Below are 20,011 nucleotides of genomic sequence, written 5' to 3'. Positions count from 1 at the left end.
ATGGGCAATTTAAATGCCAGCAGTCCTAGAAGTAGTTGTAGGAGAGCTTCAGGTACAGCCTTGTGACCATTCCAGACCCTTATTATTGTTAAAATTGCTATACCTCTCTGCCAGGACCCTGCTATTAGAAGCACCTGCCATTCCTCAGTGTTTGACTGGGCCTTCAGCCCTAACCCTGATTCCACCTTGTGAGAGGCTGCGGAATGGAACTGGCAATACTGTTAAACACAGCACATAAGCCAGTACAGTGTCTGTGCATGCTGGCAAGGCCAGGCGGGTCTCAGTGAGTGTCCTGCACTTCACCCAGACATGCCAGCTGTCTTACCAGCATGACATTCCTTGGTCCTGCCTTGGTATCTGCATGCATCAGAACTACTCACTAAAATCACTGCCAACTTTCCATCTATCAGTGGCTATAGAATTTTGTTCTTTGTATTTCTGGTGTCTTCCCTGTTATACTGTGCTCTGCTTTATCAGTGGAGGCTGTGTACGTGGTACTCTAGCATATGTCTGTGCTCTGCCTTTCTGTAGCTTTCCTACTAGAATATTTTGTTATGTTCAGTATATTCACAAACCTTAGTGAAATCATTCGTGTATTCCCTAATCATTTGCAGCCTCTGCTAGTTAAAATCCTCCTAGTGTGTTAACCATTATCGTTTTTAAAGGTCTTCAAGGGTGGCATATTAAAGCTGTTTTCCGTTAAGCAGTACATGAAGAGATTGCCATCTACATTTCCATATTGATCTTTTGTTTATCTTATTCAACATTTTGCTCATGGTTTCAGTGGGATTTGTAATACCATAATGCCCACAGTTTTATTTCCTGACTTCGTCAATGGAAAACTGTCAAAGGAAAACCACCAAAGATGAGGACTGCATTGTGGTGGCATCTGGGAACCAAAAAAAATGACTTGTTATGGTCACTTCTAGATGTAGAATCCAACTGAAAATCCTTTGTGTAAAGAGTTAAAAAATCTGCACTGTTGTATGTGCAAAGAGAGGGAGGGAGGCTGTATTTTGAGAGTTCAACTAGTTTGGTTCCAATTTATAAGCGTGTTTAAATTCCAAGGATTTTAAATCTCTTCTGCCTGTCTGAATTTAAGTAAGTGTGGTTTAGTTTCAACCCCTCCCTTTGCTTTTCCTCCTGTTGTTTAAATCAAGAGTTGCTCCTGATAGGAGTCACACTGCAGGAAAGCTAGTTTTAGGTTTGTGTCTGGTTCTCCTCTTCCCCGTCAGGAATGTGGGGCAGTTCCAGGACTGTTGCTGTGCCTTGTGTATCCTTATCACAAGGCACTCTCTGCAGTCCTGTAAATTGCAAACTGATAAGTGGTGTGTGATCAAAATCAAGTCTCAGGAGGGAGGGGGAACAGGGTAGAAATGTCTAATTGCAGTTTGATTTTAACCTCTTCCTTCCCCACCATCCTGCCTTTCAGCAATGGTTTAACATGTATAAACCCATAACCATCAACACATCTCTCCTCTCTGAAGAAGCTGATTCCTTTGTGAACAAGCTGGACCCCAATAAGGTATTTAAAAGCAAGAACAAAACACCGGTGATCAAAAAGAAACAACCTTCCCAGCCAGCAGGCTCCCAAAAGAGTCACACGAGCATGACCTCCTCCAAGACATCCTCACTAGCTGGGAATTCTTCAAGGAAGTGAGACCCCCAGATCTGACCCAGGACAGCGTTTGCAACAAGCTTTGATGTTCTCCAATGCAGAGTCAGTGGTTCAGACCAAGTTCCTTGTGCATGGATAGATATGCCCATGGAAAACACATTGCAGCATTTGCATGAAATACAGCCACAATGTACTTTGGCATGGGAGGAATATAGTTCCTCGAGACTGTGAGAAAAAAACTTGCAACATTGATTTCATTTCTTTCTGCTACTTGCAGCATGTACTTTCCAGAGGGCATGAAGAAGCCCTTGATGTCACTGCTGTATTGGGAAGCTTTTGTTCTTGTGCAACTACAGCAGTAAAATGAAAGCGAATGTAAGTCACCATTACTTTAATAGACCCATGCTGAAATACAGTGTATGAAGATATTTCTGCTATCTCCTTTGAAAGAAACCTGTCCTAACCTTGCATGCTATGGATTAGGCTGGAACTCACTGAACAAAGAAATATCTTTTGCTTCCGACAGAATCAGACTCTGCACTTCCCTGTGCTCCTTCCAACTTCTGCTCTCAGAGTCATGGTTCAAAGAGACCTTGGGCTTCCATGTCTCTGCACTGGCCTAGTTGCTTGCTCTACAGCCCAGACCACTTAGAATCATAGAATCAACTAGGTTGGAAAAGACCTTTAAGATCAAGTCCAACCATTACCCCAGGACTGCCAAGTCCACCATTAAGCCATGTCACTGAGGGCCTCATCTACATGGTCTTTGAACACTTCCAGGGATGGTGACTCCACCACTTCCCTGGGCAGCTTGTTCCAATGCCTGAGCACCCTCTCTGTGAAGAAATTGTTCCTAATCTCCAGTCTAAACCTCCCCTGGTGCAGCTTGAGGCCGTTTCCTCTTGTCCTGCCGCTTGTTACTTGGGAGCAGAGACCGACCCCACTTCACTACAGCCTCCTTTCAGGCAGTTGCAGAGAGCGATAAGGTCTCTCCTGAGCCTTCTCTTCTCCAGACTAAACCCCCCCAGGTCCCTCAGCTGTTCCTCATCACACTTGTGCTCCAGACCCTGCACCAGCTCCATTCCCTTCTCTGGCCCTGCTCCAGCACCTCAATGTCTCTCTTGTAGCGAGGGGCCCAGAACTGAGCACAGGATTCGAGGTGCAGCCTCACCAGTGCCCAGTGCAGGGGGATGATCACTGCCCTGGTCCTGCTGCCACACTGCTGCTGATAAGGCCAGGATGCTGTTGGCCTTCTTGGCTGTCTGGGCATAAGCTGGCTCATGCTAAGTTGGCCATCTATCAGCACCCCCAGGTCCTTTTCCACTGAGCACCTTTTCAGCCACTCCTCCCCAAGCTGTAGCATTACATGGGGTTGTTGTGGCCCAAGTGCATGACCCAGCACTTTGTGTTGCTGAACCTCATACCATTGACGGCAGCCCATCAATCCAGCCTGTCCTGATTCCTGTGCAGAGCCTCCTACCTTCCAGCAGATCAACACTTCCACCCAACTTGGTGTCATCTGCAAATATACTGAGAGTGCACTCCATTCCCTCATCCAGATCATCACTGAAGATATTAAGCAACACCAATCCTAACATTGAGCCCTGAGGGACACCACTAGTGACCAGTCGCCAACTAGATGTGACACCGTTTACCACCGCTCTTTGGACTCAGCCATCCAGCCAATTTCCAGCCCAGCAAAGAAGACACCTATCCAGGCCATGAGCAGCCAGTTTCTCCAGGAGAACGCTGTGGAAGACCGTGTCGAATGCTTTACTAAAATCCAAATAGACAATGTCCACAGCCTTTCCCTCATCAACCAGGTGGGTCACCTTATCGTAGAAGGAGATCAGATTGGTCAAGCAGGACCTGCCCTTCATGAACCCATGCTGACGGGACCTGATTGCTCTGTTTTCCCGCACGTGTTTTATGATCTCACTTAGGATCATCTGCTCCATGACCTTCCCTGGCACTGAGCTCGGGCTGACAGGCCTGTAGTTTCCAGGGTCTTCCTTCCTGCTCTTTTTGTAGAGAGGTGTCACGTTGGCCAAGCTCCAGTCCTCTGGGACCTGCCCACTAGAGTAGGACTGCTGATAGATGATGGAGAGTGGCTTGGCAAACTCCTCTGCCAGCTCCTTCAGCACACTTGAGTGTAACCCATCCGGCCCCATAGACTTATCTACATCTAAGGGCAACAGGAGGTCACTAACCATTTCTTCCTGAATTATGGGGACTTCAATCGGTTCCCCATCTCTGCCATCCAACTCAGGGATCTGAGTACCCTGAGGGTGGCTGATGTGGCTATTAAAGACTGAGGCAAAGGCAGCACTAAGTACCTCACCCTTTTCCTTTTTGGCCTTTGTGCCATGTCTTCAGATAGTCAAGTCTGTGTGATGTCCTTTCCAATAAGCCTGAAGGTAGCCAGAACCTGCAAGATCCCTCACTGCCTCTGAATTTTCCTGTTGTGGGAATTGCTGAAACACGGGGTCCGTGATGTTGAGAGTCCCATAAGCCAGGAGGACTCCTTGTTTTGTCATACATTCATTTGCAAAGTTGACCATTCAAACAGCCTTTGTCACTTTTCAAATAGGCAGGATCTAACCTGGCGCCACTGAGACCCTGCAGCCTTAGAAGCTCCTGATGCTGTTTTAATACTCTAAGTTGTCAGATTAGAACTGCACTTTAACCCATCCACTGCTGGTTTTTATTTACACATTTTATTTATTAAATACCCGCTGGTGTTTATTTACAATTTCCATTACTTTTCTGTGCTATTCTGTCTTCTTAGGTGTGCTGGAAACACATGGTAGACACCCACACATTTTGTGCCTAAGCAGGGAAATCAAAGTCACCATCTTCAAGTAAGCATCGATTATTTAAACAGTATCATCTTTTATTTGTGAAGCAGTCACATAATTACATAATACAAACCTACCTCACAGGGACGTTGTGAGGCTTTCACAAGTATTTGTATGGCCTTCAGAAAGAGGAAGCCTGTAAGTGCTTAGTAGTATTTTAATAAAGAATTTAGTTTTTTCCTCCAGAGTGATTGGGTATTTAAAGATGCTTTGGGGAGCACATGTACAAGCACGAATGGTAAAAGCAGGGCACAGGCTGGATTGTTTGGTTTGTTGTTTGTTTTTCTAACGCAGTGGACAATCTCACTGAGAAGGGATGGATTACATCCCTGACATCCCTAAAAGACACTGAGAAGTGTCTTTTAGCTAATCCCATCCTGAGCTACTCTGAAGTTCCCAGTTTAGTTCACATAGACCAAAAGACTCAGCTCTCTGGCAGCTGTTCAACACACTTCTGTCCTCCACATGGTGAAAGTCTCTGCATCCATCAGCCCCAGCTCTAGCATGCTTTGCGTGGTTTCCAGCACTGTCCAGGGCTCACCCTCAAGTGCAGTTTCTGCATTGCCTGGCAGCTGCCTTCTGCCACCCCCAAGTGAGAGAAAATCCTCTAATGCTCTCAGCCCTCTGAAGCTGACGTGCATCTTGTGCCAGGTGAAGATCTGTTGTAGCTGCTTTACTAACATAAGGTCAGCTCAAAGAGGAATCGGAGATGTCAGTACCTACCACCCCACCCCATGCCACATTAGTGGTCCTTTTAAAGAATTACACAATACCAGGTTGGAAAGGACCGCAAGGATCATCTGGTCCAACCTATAACTATATTAATAGTGAGATGTGAACAATCATTAAAGCCAGTAAATGCTATTTTCTGGAATTCTGTGCAGCAGTGATGTTCTGTCACTTCCTACTCATGGAGATCCCTGTATTGTGTGTTCATGGCACCCTGGGACTGCAGTCATGTGCTTGACATACATACCATACTTGCTTAAGCACTGCCTAGGAAAGTTAAGACTCTTGTTACCCCGCTGGTGACAGGAAACTTCTGATACTATTTTACTTTTATTCTGATGATACCTCAATCTTGAAAGGCTCTTGCAGGTCCACTTCCTCATTTAGATGGAGGTGACAGAATTCCTACAGGAACAGGGCAGCCTCTTCCCACATTTCTCATGCATCCTGAGTGGGGAAAAGGGCTTTGGTTTTGGTTTTTGTTTATTTGAGCATTTGGGTCTGAATCCTTTCATATGGTGGTAGTTAGAGTCCAGCCTGTTGGTAGCACGCATGGTTCCATGACACCAACATGTTCCAGCAGAGCAGTGACAGAAATCAGGAAACTTTGTGGTTTAGTTTACTAATTTTTTGGTGCTTCCTGAATGTTCAGATCAAAAAGGAAAAATCAAAACCAAGCACGAAAAAAATAAAACAGGTTCACATTTGTATTTCAGACTATCCTTGCTCTTTATGCTCTGCCAAACCAGGTGTTTGTTAGGGTTTATCAAATGGAAGCAAGCTTAAGTCCCTCATCCATCAGTATTTACCTCTTACCAAAGAATATTCCAGATAAAAATTTCTTTGATTAAGCTGTTTCTGCCACTGTTATATACTGTATTTTGATCTAGTGAAAGTGTCCCTGCCCATGGCAGGGGGCTGGAACTAGATGATCTTTAAGGTCCGTTCCAACCCAAACCATTCTATGATTCTATGAACGTATAGCTATCTGGAGTCTTGCAGCTCTGTTTTGCTTTTCTCCGGATTGTGATGATTTTATCTTTGGTAGACTTTTACACAGGGAGACTGCATAATTTCTTCAGGTCACAAACAGGTCTATCCCTACCCAGGTTTGCCCAGTGTGTCAGAGACCCAATTTATCTGCTTAAGCAGAGTTTATTGAAGACTAATCCCACATTTCTCCACCTGCAGGGTAGAGAAGTGCTGTGCTCTGGCAGCATCATTGCACATGCCCTTACCCACTTGTTTACCCTTTGGCTGTCAGTCCATACATCCACCTAGCTTTGATGTCAAGTCCTTTCCTCGGAACATGTGGCCATCACAGCGTAGAAACCTCCACCGCTGTCTGTCCTTTCTCATTCCCACTTCCTGTGACAGGTAGATTGTGAAAATCAATGAAGATTTTGTGGATGAAAACACCAGCCAGACTTCCCAGAGTCGGTGCTGTGAGTGGGACCCACCACCAGTGATGTCCAGCCCTAAAATGAAACAGAGGAGAGGCAGCAGCCGATGAGCCATATTGGAACTCCTGCCCTGCCGCCGCATGTCTGCTGGGGCAGGAGTGAGCTGCGTGAGCAGAGGTGTCTAGTCCCACTTCACATACTGGGCCCTACAGCTGGCTTAGACACATTCCCTACCCACCAGCATAACTGCTGGAGTGAGGATCATTTTCTTCCTTGGAAAGTGTTGCTGCGCTGTTTGCAGGTTTCTTGCTCTCCTACAGAAATAGTCTGTGTGATCCTGGTGAGTGTGATTGTCAGACAGACAGACGCACACACCTTTTTTCCCGATCCATTTCCAGTAACACCTCTTCTACCAAGCTCTCGCACTTATTTTCTGGAAATGTAATGAAATTAATGGGCTCTGCTAATGCCCTCACCATGGGAAAAGCCATAGCATGGCACCATCACTAAGCAGGGAAAGGCAGGGTTTCATCTCCAGATTCAGACATCTAAATTAAAGAGTAATTCAGTAATCCAGCTATAAGTACCTGCTTTCATGTGGGCTTAATCACTCTCTGGCTTTCCAGCCACTGTGATACAACCGCCTAGACCTCCAGCTAAGAGGTGGCCAATTTGGTGCCCAAATGTCAAGATGAATCCCATGCTGGAGAATTAGAGTACCCCAATTTTTGTGCACATAATGCACCAGCCTCCTCTATGCACAACTTTTGCTCTCTGAGAATAGAGAACACACTCTGCACTGATACCATCATCACTTGGCCCAGAGGAAAAGTCTTTGAGGCCATTCTGTCTTGGGCTAATCTGCTCTCATTGCAAGCTGAGCAGTGTAAAAGCAAAGCAGGTCACTCACGTGAAGACATCGGTTCCCCAGCCAGCGATTGCCGTGAAGATCCTGGGGGGCAGGTCCCGGGAGGGGTTTATGGCGTAGCCTGTGTTCATCCCCATCCCCAGGCCGATGCCCAGGACAAGGATACCCGTGAGCAGGGCCTGCGTGCCTTTCAGGGCCCCGTTGTTTTTCTCGTCGTGGATGATCAGAATGCCCAGGAGCAGCATCGCTGTTGCTAGAAACTGCAGGAGCAGGAAAGGGACAACAGGTCAGGAGGGAGAACAGGGAATGCAGAAGGATCCTCCTCAGCAGAGAGGAAGAGACTTCCCAGACTGGAAGAGCAGCTGGGATTCATGGTCTGATCAAGGCAGGGAGGACCTTGATCTTATTCCTGCCTCGTGGCAGGAATGGAAGAAAATAGATGGAAGGAAATTCTTTACTCATTTCCCAGCAGAAATACCTCCACCTCATCACCAAAAATGCTCTAGGGCTCATACAAACTCAGCACTGTCCTCTCCCCCCAGCTTTCAAGTTAGGGACATGGGTTATTTTAAGTACATTTCATCTGACAGAGGCAGACCCATAACAAACTGGTAAGAAGACAAATCTGTTCCTCCCTAGAGGGAGTAATGTTTCATATAGCCTGTTGCATTAGCCCTTTCAGGACTAAAAGCAGATATGAGATTCTCCTCTGGGACACTGAATCTCCCATCTGTGACAGTACATAACTGGCAGTTGTAGATCTGTAGTGCCCAAGATGTGAGGAACTGTTGTTTGAATACAGGTAATGACTCCTGTCTCTTTCTGCTTCAGAACGTGCAGCTGAAGAGCCTTGGACTGCTTGCAGAGTTGCCAGCAAAAGCAGAAACTCTGCAGCTCTTGGCAATACACTGTCACTGTCATTTGCTTTCTTGTGCAGCAAGGACACTGCATGCTCTATGGGAGGCTGAGTGATCAGGTCCCCACCTGTAGGCTATCCAGCTCTCACTGCCATCCTCATCATGCCCAGGCAAGAATTTTGTCAGAGAAAAGCACAGGCTTCCTCAGATTTGAATTGGAAGTGAATCTTCCTTCTCCAGTGCTCCAGTGCTCCATGTCCCCTGAAGCATCCTCTTCCTATTTCTGGGCATCTGGACATTGTGTTGCATGCTGGGAATCAACTGTGTGCAGTCTGAATTGGACTGTTCAAACCCCAGAGGCTCAATCCAGACAGGTTGTGGTCTGAAGGGGGTCTACAAGGATGCCAGAGAGGGACTCTTCATCAGGGACTGTAGTGGTAGGACAAGGGGTGATGGATTTAAACTTAAGCAGGGGAAGTTCAGGTTAGATATAAGGAAGAAGTTCTTTATTGTGAGGGGGGTGAGGCACTGGAACAGGTTGCCCAGAGAAGTGGGAAATGCTCCATCCCTGGCAGTGTTCAAGGCCAGGTTGGACAGAGCCTTGGGTGACATGGTCTAGTGTGAGGCATCCCTGCCCATGGCAGGGGGTTGGAACTAGATGATCTTAAGGTCCTTTCCAACCCAAACCTTTTTATGATTCTATGTGAAGGCAGCCCCGGGATGCTCCATACTGGTGAGGGGCAGCAGGCAGAGCTGCCCAGGAGGACAGAGCGTGTATAGGATCCAAAAAGGGGAAGAACAGTTCAGAGAATTGCACAGAGTCCGAAGGAGATGGTTCCCGATACAGCTCAGCTTCCCATTGCCTGGGCTGCATGCAGGGAAGGTGTTTGGAGGGCACTGGGACCAAGCCTGCAGGCGTTACCTTGTAGGCTTGCTCATCCACCAAGGTGCCTTGGATCCTACCTGTCAGGCACCTGCTCTGGATGGTGGGGTCCTTGGAGTAAAGGTTGTGATTGTGTCTGCACACTGTCTCTGGCACTCACACTGTTACCACCCGCCTTCCCGCAGCACATTGCAGCAGTCCCCACTGACCTCTGTGAAGAAGCTCCCTGGCAAGGACATGTAAGGAGAGGGGTAAGTGGAGAAGATCGACGCCGTGGCCGTCGGTCCTGTCACTGTGAAGTTCCCCTTGGTGTATTCGTGCAGAGCATCTAGGAGAAACGGGAATTAGAGGAGTTAGCAGAGTTCATCATGGCACATACGTGAGTCCATGCATTGCAGCCAGCATGGACACCAAGAGGAAGAGAGGCAATGGGAGATACTGTGTAGGTGACACACCCCGACCAGGGCATGATCTCACTCATACCTGTCACCTGCAGACTTTGGTCTGCAGTTGCTTCCTTGAACCTACCAGCTCCAGTGTCCCTGCTCTCGGAGCCTGGGGCAGGCTGGATGCTCTGGATGCAATGGATGCCTCCATCCCCTGCCCCTCAGAGACGGAGACATGCTGGAGGCGGTGGGTGGTGGGTCCTCTACTGACAGCTCAAAACCACAGATGTCTGCTGTCCTATTATACATGGACCAGCAGAGTCCCCCAGAGCTCCAGCTATGCCTAATACATGATAGTTCCATTTAACTTCAGCCCTTGCAGACTCTTGGAAACAAAACTCTGACAAAATGCAGCTCCTGGCCTTGAGTTGAGGACAGGTTTTTGCAGTGGGAATGCCCTGAGCAAAAGGAGCTGTGTTCTCCGAGAACTGCACATCCTTCCCACAGATATGTGCTCCCTGCTCTGGTCTGGAGACATGAAGGTCTGTCCCACAAGCCAGGAGCTCACCCTTCTCACCCAGACATCATGCTGGGTACTGCAAAAGGAAGTCTTATTGGCACACTGTGAGTTAAGACTGAAATGATGCCCACAGGAAAGCCTGAGATAAAACACACAACCATACCATAGTAGAGGCCAAAGACGGTGGCGGCTGCTGTAAAGGAGCCCAGGAACTGGCCGATCACATAAGCTGGGAGCTTTGTCCAAGGCAGGTTTCCTAAAATGCAGTGTGTAATGGTGATGGCAGCATTCAGATGAGCTCCTGCAAAATCACAGCAAAAGAAACTGGCCTCGGCCCTGATGCAGCTGTTTGGGAGCATGCCCCATACCCCACAGCAACCACCCAGATGTTGATCCAGGACATCAAGACTCTGTCAGGGCAGGGTCCCTCAAAACTGACCTCTTTTCCCTGGGCAACTGAATGATGCGGGACAGAGAGCTCCTAGCTTTAGTCTTCTAAAAACTCTCTAGACCACAGGCTGCCTTCAGAGAGTGAATCATCTCACCTGTCAGAGACACCTCTCTGTATAGGCTTCTCTCTATTCAGCTTAAGGGGAGCCCAGAACTTAGACTCATCATCCACCTTTTGTATGGCTACAGGTAGATGAGGCAAATCTTACTCCGAACAATTGCAAGAGAGGGCCTCATCCTGGCAGAGCTGAGCACCCCAGCTGATGGGAGCTGCAGGGCTTCAGGTTAGCTGTTAGATACCGATGCATTGAGAAGGGGGTTATCAGGTTGGTCAATCATGCCCAGATCATAATTGCTCCCACTAGTGTGAAGCAGACCCTGACCTTCCCTTGCAGAGTTTGTAATCTTGGACTGCATTTCCTTACATCCCTGTTTAGAGGGGGCACTTTCTATGGAGGAGGTTGGTATCCAATGGTTGCCCTCAGTGCAAACTACATTTGTTCTCTGGGCCTCATCTCCCCATGAGTCCAAAGGAAATACTTGCTTTTCCTACCTGGTAAGTGTAAACTTTGGAGGTCAATAAATGTTCCAGCCTTAGTGGCCATCTCTAACTCCAGACTCGGAGAGGGGTAACATCCAGACACACATCATCTCGTCAAAGTGCAGGACAGAGTGAAATGAAAGTGCATGTATTGCCGAAACTGACATGGGGGAGGTCCCTTAGTCTTTGACTCTCTGATCCTTTGTTGGCATGACCAGCCACTTCAGAGATCACAAGAAGCATCCCGTCACACAAATGGTGCCATACTACAGTGCCAGGAAGCCCTGAAGCTGGCTTTTGAACCAGACTCTTGCTGGCTGAGCTGAGACCGTTTCTTCCACCTCCAATCCCTCCATCTCAAATGTCACCTGGAACTGCAGGGACCTAACTTTCCTCAGCCCGCTTTCCCCAGGATGTCTCCACCAGCTCCAAAAGGACAGAGAGACCATGAGCTGGCTGCTTACGTGGAAGAATTTTCCTCTCCAAGCCAGCCTTGGACATCTCTCTGCTCCAGCAGTTCAAGAGCAACGACTTGCTTTAATTTTCTGCCCACTAGAGCCCTTAATCTCTTCTCTTGGTGCAAATAAATGCAGAAATTCCACAAGGCAAAGGTAATGCTCTTGGCATGTGAGACATACCACTCCATGGCCCCGAAACACCACCTCCTGAGTTCTTGCGGGGTGTGTGCCCATGGGTGTGGATGATAAGGACAAAATTTGCATACCATTCCTTGTTGCAACATCAGCAGTAAGCTCTCCTTTGCAATAAATTATTTACTTCCCCATGGGTCACATTGGCAGCGTGCTTTCAGACCTCCTTGTCTCCTTGGGCTGATGCTATATCCCATGCGCAGAACGGGGGCACTGCTGAAACCAGGCTCTGCTGACCACAACAGGAGGAGATGGCTGAACATCCACCACTATCCCCGTCCCGCTTGCCCCTGTCTCAGCTCAGGACATGCCTTTGGGATCAGCATTCCGTAGGTATGCTGTGACTGCCTTTTTCCCTGCTTCTCCTGACTTTGCTGCACCACTGGGACACTTTGGCTTGACCTCATACCTGCCTCCCCCTGTGGAATTGGCTGTGATCATTGGGTCACGAGGCTGACCCTGGTTATGGTCATCAAACCTGCTCTGCTCTTCTTGCTTGGGGACGCTAAGACTGCCCTTTCTTCAGGTGAGGGCACTATTTCACCTTGCCATGCCACCACCCACCCCTGCACATCTCACTCCTGCTGCCCCTGATACATGTGGACTTTAAGGGACACAGACATGTCCCAAGCTCAAGTGTCCTGCTCACCAGAGATTCCTCCAGCTGCATGGATGCCCAAGGTGACACCAATGCCAAATCCCAAATTGATGCTCAGATGCTGTCCAAAGTTTTGTCTCCCTAATACCACTTGTGCCACAGACGACAAGCCAAAGACCTAGTGTATGGAAAAAGAAAGAGAGAAAGGAGTGTTAAAAGTACCTTTGTTGTGGTGGTGGACAGAGCTTCTTTAATACTTTTTCTGCAATATTAATAAAGTCCCCAAGATGGGAAGACTCTAAGGTGCCCATGGTCAGGAGACAAAAAATGAGCCTCTGCTGCACAAACTGAAGCAGTAGATGGGTTATTCCTCACTGGTGCCCATCACACCAAAACAGGCACTCTGGTCGTCATTGGGTATGGGGAGACAAAAACCCCAAACCACCACATCAAGATCCGGGGCTCAAGAGGAGTCACTCACACAGCCACAATAAAGGCGTCTGTGCCTGAAACCAGTGACATGAGCCAGGGGAGCATCATCAAAGCAGCAGGAGACAGTCCCCAAGATGGATGGAAGGACAGTGGGCAAATTCTTTTTGTCTCTCTTTCCCTGGTGTGCAGTTTGTTGACTAAGAATGTGGTTTGGGCAGCACACAGTGATTCGCCAAACCCAACCCTAATTTTGTTACTTATTCCAGCAAAAAAAACAAAGAAGGAAATTCCATTTTGACTTTTCCTTTCAACACATACACATTCAGTTTGAAAACAGCCAAAGTTTCAATATTTTTTTAGTGACTAAAGGGGAACCAGGAAAAAAATGTAAGCAGCAAAGTAAACACTCTCCAGCAGGAAAAGGCATATTCAAGAAATTGCTCTGGCCTGAAAATAAATTCTATTTCACTTTTTAAATACGGTCAGATGGTGGAAAAATCAGTTCTTTGCACAGCTCTTATGCTGAAATCTGGAGAAGGACAAAGCTTCTCTTGAGATCTCTGCCTCACAAACCACTTGACAGTTGGAGAGTGTATCCTGCTTCTTGGACGACACTGCTGTTTATCCAGGGTGGCATGTCCCTCCGAGACAAAAATGTCAATATGTTCTCCAGCATCTAAACTTGTGCTCCGTCCTTTCTGGCTGTGATCTTTCCTGCCTGGATCCAGATTTTATCTCATACATCTGCTTTCCCTCTTCCCTTTCAGACATCACCAAATCCCCTGTTCCCCAGAGACACAATTCTTATTTCTCTCGTATACATAAAGCACACTCTTTGTGTGAGCCCCTCTTGGTCTGCCCCAGAAAAACCCACCAAAATCCCCAAAAAGCACTGTTTGGGATGTTCTCCAGCATCTGCAAAGCCCTTACGCAAAATCTGCCTACTCATCTCTGACTTTCCAAAGCCACATCCAAGAGAAGCCAAATCATGATGCACAGGTTTTGTAGGACAGCATGGAGGTGCAAAGAGAGGGGCGTAATGAAGGAGACGTGGCTGAATACCAGTATCCTGAAATATGTGTATTTCAGCACAGATCCAAACCTATGGTCTCTTCCTTTATTCTCACAGTTTCAAAATACCCTATTTATTTCCGTACCTCCCCACTCCTCATACTGTTTACTAGTTCCGTCCTTTATGAACACTGCCTGCCCATTAAAGCAAGAAGCCCTGGGCTGAGCACTATCGTCCAAATAACAGCCATCCAGCTGGATACATCATTGAGATGTATCCAGCACACTCCTGGTTGCACTGAGGACCCGGGAGCTACTGGATGCTACATCTGAGTGCTGAATGCTATTTGTTGCGAGCCCTTGATAGGGGTCTATGTGTAGTGTCCCTCCTCCTACTTTATTCCCTTGCAGGGATCAGTGAAAGGAGAGTCAGAGTGAGCCACAGGCTACAAAATCTACCTTGGACTGCTAGAGTGCAGGGGAAAGTTTCCTCCTCATGCTGCTTGCTAGAGATAGGCCAGGCAGGACACCTCTGAACTTTTCTTTATCACCTCAGAACTTTCACCACCAAAAAGCAAAGGGGATGGAAAGGAAAATGGTTTGCTCAGCTCCTGCTGAGGAGCCACAGATGTCTGTGCTCAGACTTCCAATGCATGCAAAGCTACATGTGTAGTAGGGCTGAACTACAAGGAGCTGGATGTGCAGTAATATGGTAATATGCAAACATCCTTTGCATGTGCAGTTGTTGCCTTGATAACAAGCACCTTTATCTGTCAGACAGCTGTGTCAGAAGGTCCCCATGCTCACACAAACCTTGTCTTCCACCTGTGCACATGTCCAAGTGCAAGTTTTTGGGGCTATCCCCACCCCTTCCAATGCCTTCCTCTGCCCAGTCCCAAGTGTCTCAGCCCAGGCTAATCCCAGGTACAGTAAGCTGGCACAGACAGCTTCTGGAGCTTTTCAGAGGGGGGATCTCATTTGTATATGATGGTCCAACACATGAAGGCTCTCGTCCTGGTGGGCACCTCACCCCAACCAGGGATCAATTCTGACTGCAAAGCCTTCCTCACCTCCTCCCCAAACACTGCCAAAGCAGCCCAAGAGCTCAAAACCATGCCTCTTTTTCTGCATGAAACAGATCCCTCAAGCAAGGAGTGAATTTCTGTATGATATGGATAAACATTATTCATCTAGCAGCATAAGAAAACCAAAAGTGAAATCCTAGCATGCTTTACAGCTGATAATTACAGCTGTAAAGCATGCTGTAATGGTGGGTTGTGATTCCAGAGAGTTTCACAGGCATTCATTACCCTGGCAACCCGAAGAGGAAGACAGATGAACGCTGCTGTAATTTCACAGAGGCTGTCAGTGGTAAAGGAGTCAGGGTCTGATCCCCAAACCTGTGCAGGACCCCCCAGCCACATCATTGCCTCTGCAACAGCAGGTAGAAAAGCCTCAGTTCACTGCATGGGATCTCTCAGGGGGTTTGGCACAAGCATTGGATTGTCTCATCTGACCAGACTCTGCTCTTTGGTCTCATTCCCAGACTTTCCCTCCTTTTATTCACAGAACTGTTTTCAGAGAACTGAAACAGTGGAGTGGCCAGAGAAGGGCAATGGAGCTGGTGAAGGGTCTGGAGCACAAGTGTGATGAGGAACGGCTGAGGGACCTGGGGGGGTTTAGACCAGAGAAGAGAAGGCTCAGGAGGGACCTTATTGCTCTTTACAACTGCCTGAAAGGAGGTTGTAGCGAGGTAGGGGTCGGTCTCTTCTTGCAAGTAACAAGCAATAGGACAAGAGGAAACAGCCTCAAGCTGTGCCAGGGGAGGTGCAGGTTGGATATTAGGAACAATTTCTTCACAGAGAGGGTGCTCAGGCATTGGAACAGGCTGCCCAGGGCAGTGGTGGAGTCACCGTCCCTGGAAGTATTTAAAAGATGTGCAGATGTGGCACTTGGGGATATGGTTTAGTGGTGGACTTGGCAGTCCTGGGGTAATGGTTGGACTCAATGATCTTAAAGGTCTTTTCCAGTCTAAACAATTCTATGATTCTGTCCCCAACTGCTTCACTGACTCCCAATGGCAACCTCCCACCCTCCACACTGCATTTTTCGTCCATAAGATTTAGGCAGATGTCTTCCTGGTGGAAAGCTGCACCCCACCAGAGCAGAGGGGTGAGCAGTATCAAACAGATGCTAAGCAACCCTGAGGATGTGGTAGGAAACCATTGACCTTGCAGCTGCTAAGCGCTTACCCTCTCACCCTCCCTGCACACACACACAAGCACATGCACATCTGGCCCATCGTCTCCTTACCATGAGGATGTACATCCCCAGCGCTTCTGCCAGCATCTGCCTGATGGTGACATTACGAATCGTGAGCACCTTCTGAATCTTCTCCAGCATTTTGCTCTCTGGCTCCAACCTGCAGCCACGGCAGCTCCTGTTGTGACAGCACACTTATTGCTCTGAGCCACATTACCCTTTGAAACCTGGCACCCTCCCTTCACCCCCAGACACCTTCGTTCATTTGGTTAACGATGAACAAGCCAATAAAGAAGCAGATAGCTTCAAAGTCTTCCCACGCACAAATGCCATTGTTTTAAAACTATATGGTGAGGATGCAGTATTTCTGCTACTGGGCTTTGCAAACACTTGTGCCTCTGACCAGGAGCAGCCTATCTCCAGAGCAGTGGAGCTGTAAATAGCCTTGGTGTGCTCCTAAAGCCTTTCTTTCTCCATAATCTTTCCCACAGGTACTGAGCAGGAATTTTGGCTCTCTTCTGCATTGTAACCCACTGGCTGGTGGTTTGGTGCCATTTTGTTTTAACAGGTGAGATTAGGACTGTTTGCCTGTGCTTTGCAGGATATTTGAATGCCCAGCCTTTGGAGAAGATGCTTTCCCTAGAGCTGGTGTGCACTGCTATCCGCAGCTGGGAAGAGCGCAATGCCTTGAGCGTTGCTCCAGATTGAATATTTACTCTTGCTGAATGTACCTGTGTCCACTCACACTAGTGCAGAGCCTCCCTGCTGCCCCCCCCAGTCTGTCCTTTCATGTGGGGCAAGGAAACACCCATCTCGGCAATGGTCCCAGAGACCTTCAATCCCATCTGTCTGCCAGAGCAGAGCCCTCATTGTGCTGATTCCTCGTCCGTCTCCTGATTCCCTCTGGTTATCTCTTGGCTCACCATGTGCTTTTACCTCTCCACTGTGAAGAAGTTTTAATACCTTTGCTTAATCACTGAAAAGTGTAAACCCATGAAGACTCAAGACCTCTTCCTGTGAGCCTCATCTGGTTCCTTGCTGGTTTTCTTCACCTTTCTCTCAACCCACTGCAGCTTCTCAGTGTGGCTCTGGAGAGGACATGGTGCACAGATCTGGGGGTTTATCATCAGCTTCCCCGATGGGGATGCAGTGCTCTGCTCCTGCTGCCCCTGGTGTTGTCTCCCTTTGCACTAACACATTGCAAAAGTTCATGAGCCTTTCTTTCCCCCACAGGACACTGAGCAGATGTATGGAAGAACTTGGGAACCCAATTCCCCTCTCTACCCCATAGAATCATAGAATCACAGAATGGTTTGGGTTGGAAAGGACCTTAAGATCATCTAGTTCCAACCCCCTGCCATGGGCAGGGACACCTCACACTAGATCATGTCACCCAAGGCTCTGTCCAACCTGGCCTTGAACAGCGCCAGGGATGGAGCATTTCCCACTTCTTTGGGCAACCTGATCCAGTGCCTCAGCACCCTCACAGTAAAGAACTTCTTCCTTATATCTAACCTGAACTTCCCCTGTTTAAGCCTAAACCTATTGCCCCTCGTCCTACCGCTATAGTCCCTGATGAAGAGTCCCTCTCTGGCATCCTTGTAGGCCCCCTTCAGGCAGATGACTGTCTATTTTATGGCAGGGAAGGGTTTTATGGACTGGGGTAAGCCCTCCTCCAGTGACAGATCAGCTATTGACCTCAGCGAACACTTGGCTAAACAAGGAGGAATTTACTAGTCTGTCTCTGATACTAAGGACCATTTAATCACGATGGGTGATAATCTCACTGCTGTCAAAGGTGTTCCTACAGCATATTTCTAGGTGGGAAGGTTTTTCTGTCCTGTGAGTCTGTGAGCATGCTGTGGCACAGAAAAAGTGGCCAATAAATCTTTCCAGGTCTCTTTGTTCTCTGCCATACTGATGTTTATTGGTTGGTTATTACAGAAACACAGTCCCTGGAGAACCAGGTTGGGGTGGTGACAAGAGCCTCAAGTTTCTTTTGCACGTGGTTATTTCCAGCTGACATGTAAAGCTGAGGTCCTGGCGTCTGCATGTATTGGAGATCTCACAGCCTTCCTCACATGGATGAGGTGTGAGTGGGTCAGTATCCCCCACAAATGGACCTATAACTTTGTTTTTCACTCCTAGATCTCAGGGAGCCTTACAAGTGGATTCCCTCCTTGTGGGCTCTGAAAGGCTTTGTCTCCTGCATTTCAAGCATTAACTATAGGCATCTCCATATTCTCATTTGGGCTGAAAAATGGAAACAGGTACTTTCTGGGAACACCAAGCTCCCATGGACTTGCAAGCTTCTCGGGGAAAAAGGCAATCCCAGTTTGCAATAGAAACCTCTGGTTTGGTGATAGTATTTGCAGCATAACACCTGATATTACCACTAAATTCCCTAACACTCCAGCATGCTTCTAGGATGGCATAATGGATCACTGGATATGTCTCTTGCCACTGCTTGTTCTCTTACACAGATCATTCCACAAGATGGCACTGCCACACTGATTTTTCCCTTAAAAGTGTTCAGAAGAGCTCCTCTATTGGCTGCTGCAAGTGCGAGTACACACACTAGTTTTAGGGTTGTTCTGGGAATTTTTAGACATTAAAGTGATCTGCCACTGTTCGAGGAGAGTAACAACAACAAAACCTTTGTTTCCATAGGTTCTGTAGGGCAGAGCACCTCTGGCCTGACAGCACACAAAACAGAAGTGTGTGAACCTGCGCCTGCCACCTTCTCTTTATAATCAGCAGAGAAAACTGCTCATTACAAAGTGGAGCAGCTCCAAAGGGCAGTTCATTCGCATCTGAAATAAGCATCTGAGGCCAGACCTATGAGTCATGCTGGATGCTGGCACTTTCCCTCCAGTGTCTGCAATGGGTATTGGAGCTCCAGTGTGCACACCCATATGGAGGTATCTACTGCTGGGTGAGCTGGATTGCCCTTCCTCCTTGCATCCAGAAGTGGATCCTGAGCTGCCGAGGATCAAGATCCTCAGCACAACCAACCATGTGAGCCAGCCGAGGGCTGGAGCAGGGAGATCTGACAGTTGCTCAACGTGACGTGTTTGTACCTGCATGGTTTCACTTACCTGCAGGATCTCTGGGTCACCAAATACAGTCCCCTACTAGCATGGGCAGCCACACCACACCTTCTCTTTCATGTCTCCATTCTAGGGATAAGTGCTTTTTGTCCTAACTCCTCCTGCTGGAAGCCTGTCACCAGAACTTGCTGCTCTCGAAATTAGAGACTTTCTTCCAGTTTTCAGCAAAATTCTCAAAGCCAGCATTAGCCCATCACAGTCATGAGTTAATATTTCTTACAGGTGCTATCCCATTAAGTTTTCCTGTAAGGTTTGTTAGAAGAGCATTAGTTGCTTGTGCTTAGCTTGTACCACCTCCTGATGTTTACCTTGACTTGCTCACAGGTTGAAACTTCACTCAGCATTGACCCTGCAATTATTTTACTATGTTTTCCACTGCACATTAAGCAACCACCTGCTAAACCAAAGCCATTTTCTTCCCTAAGGCAGGTGTGTCTTCAGCACCAGTAATAAATACCTTGGGTTGGAGAGGGGAATTTTGGCACAGTCAAGGCCCACTGGCTGTGCTGGTGTTGATACCCATGGTAGTGAAGAGCTGGGGGAACAACCCTGTTAGAGCAGCCCTGGGAAGGATGAGCACCCAGGGACTTCAGGGCAGTCATGCTTCTGCAAGGAATAACTTCTCTGGCTCAAATTGACGGTGCACACATTTCCTCTGCACCCACAACCTCATTTATCTCTTAATTGTGCTAATCAACAGCTGGAACATTGCCACTCCATTAGTTTCAGCCCTGCTGGTGAATCATTGACTTCTCCCCAGAGGCTGAGACGAGCATGAGCAGACAGCACAGCAAAGGAGCTCCTCACCGTGCGTGAGGACAGCTTGCTCCTCCAT

At 47.9% G+C, this 20,011-nt stretch overlaps 2 protein-coding genes across 6 annotated transcripts in view; one reads left to right on the top strand and one right to left on the bottom strand.

Moving 5' to 3' along the window:
* Nucleotides 1-4,663, top strand: part of TPGS2 (tubulin polyglutamylase complex subunit 2) — a 26,003-nt gene extending 21,340 nt beyond the window's left edge. For 2 of the 5 annotated variants that reach the window (XM_030511636.1, XM_030511638.1), the window contains exon 7: nt 1,433-4,370. In XM_030511636.1, coding sequence (XP_030367496.1) covers nt 1,433-1,660 — 228 coding nt within the window. In that variant the 3' untranslated portion in view covers nt 1,661-4,370. Of the gene's footprint in view, nt 1-1,432 lie in introns of all 5 variants that reach the window. The other 3 variants (XR_003995010.1, XM_030511637.1, XM_030511639.1) reach the window with 3 other exon arrangements.
* Nucleotides 4,620-20,011, bottom strand: LOC115601065 (aquaporin-7-like). Its single transcript, XM_030470581.1, has 7 exons — nt 19,984-20,011; nt 16,118-16,260; nt 12,413-12,539; nt 10,286-10,423; nt 9,426-9,544; nt 7,519-7,736; nt 4,620-6,683 (listed from the first exon to the last, which is right to left on the bottom strand). The coding sequence occupies exons 1-7, from the start codon at nt 20,009-20,011 to the stop codon at nt 6,524-6,526; spliced, it is 933 nt and encodes a 310-aa protein (XP_030326441.1). The 3' UTR covers nt 4,620-6,523.

This window comes from Strigops habroptila, chromosome Z, assembly GCF_004027225.2.
Source record: "Strigops habroptila isolate Jane chromosome Z, bStrHab1.2.pri, whole genome shotgun sequence".
Lineage (NCBI taxonomy): Eukaryota > Metazoa > Chordata > Aves > Psittaciformes > Psittacidae > Strigops > Strigops habroptila.
This window is presented reverse-complemented; position numbering and strand designations above follow the sequence as displayed.

Bases quoted from the DNA above. Each gene is read 5' to 3' on its own strand.
- LOC115601065 (XM_030470581.1), bottom strand. From the start codon at position 20,011: ATGGAGGAGCAAGCTGTCCTCACGCACG. The intron at 16,261-19,983 runs GTGAGGAGCTCC...CAGAGCAATAAG, and splicing joins GCAAGCTGTCCTCACGCACG to TGTGCTGTCACAACAGGAGC. The intron at 7,737-9,425 runs GTCAGTGGGGAC...CTGCTCCTGCAG, and splicing joins CAGGGAGCTTCTTCACAGAG to TTTCTAGCAACAGCGATGCT.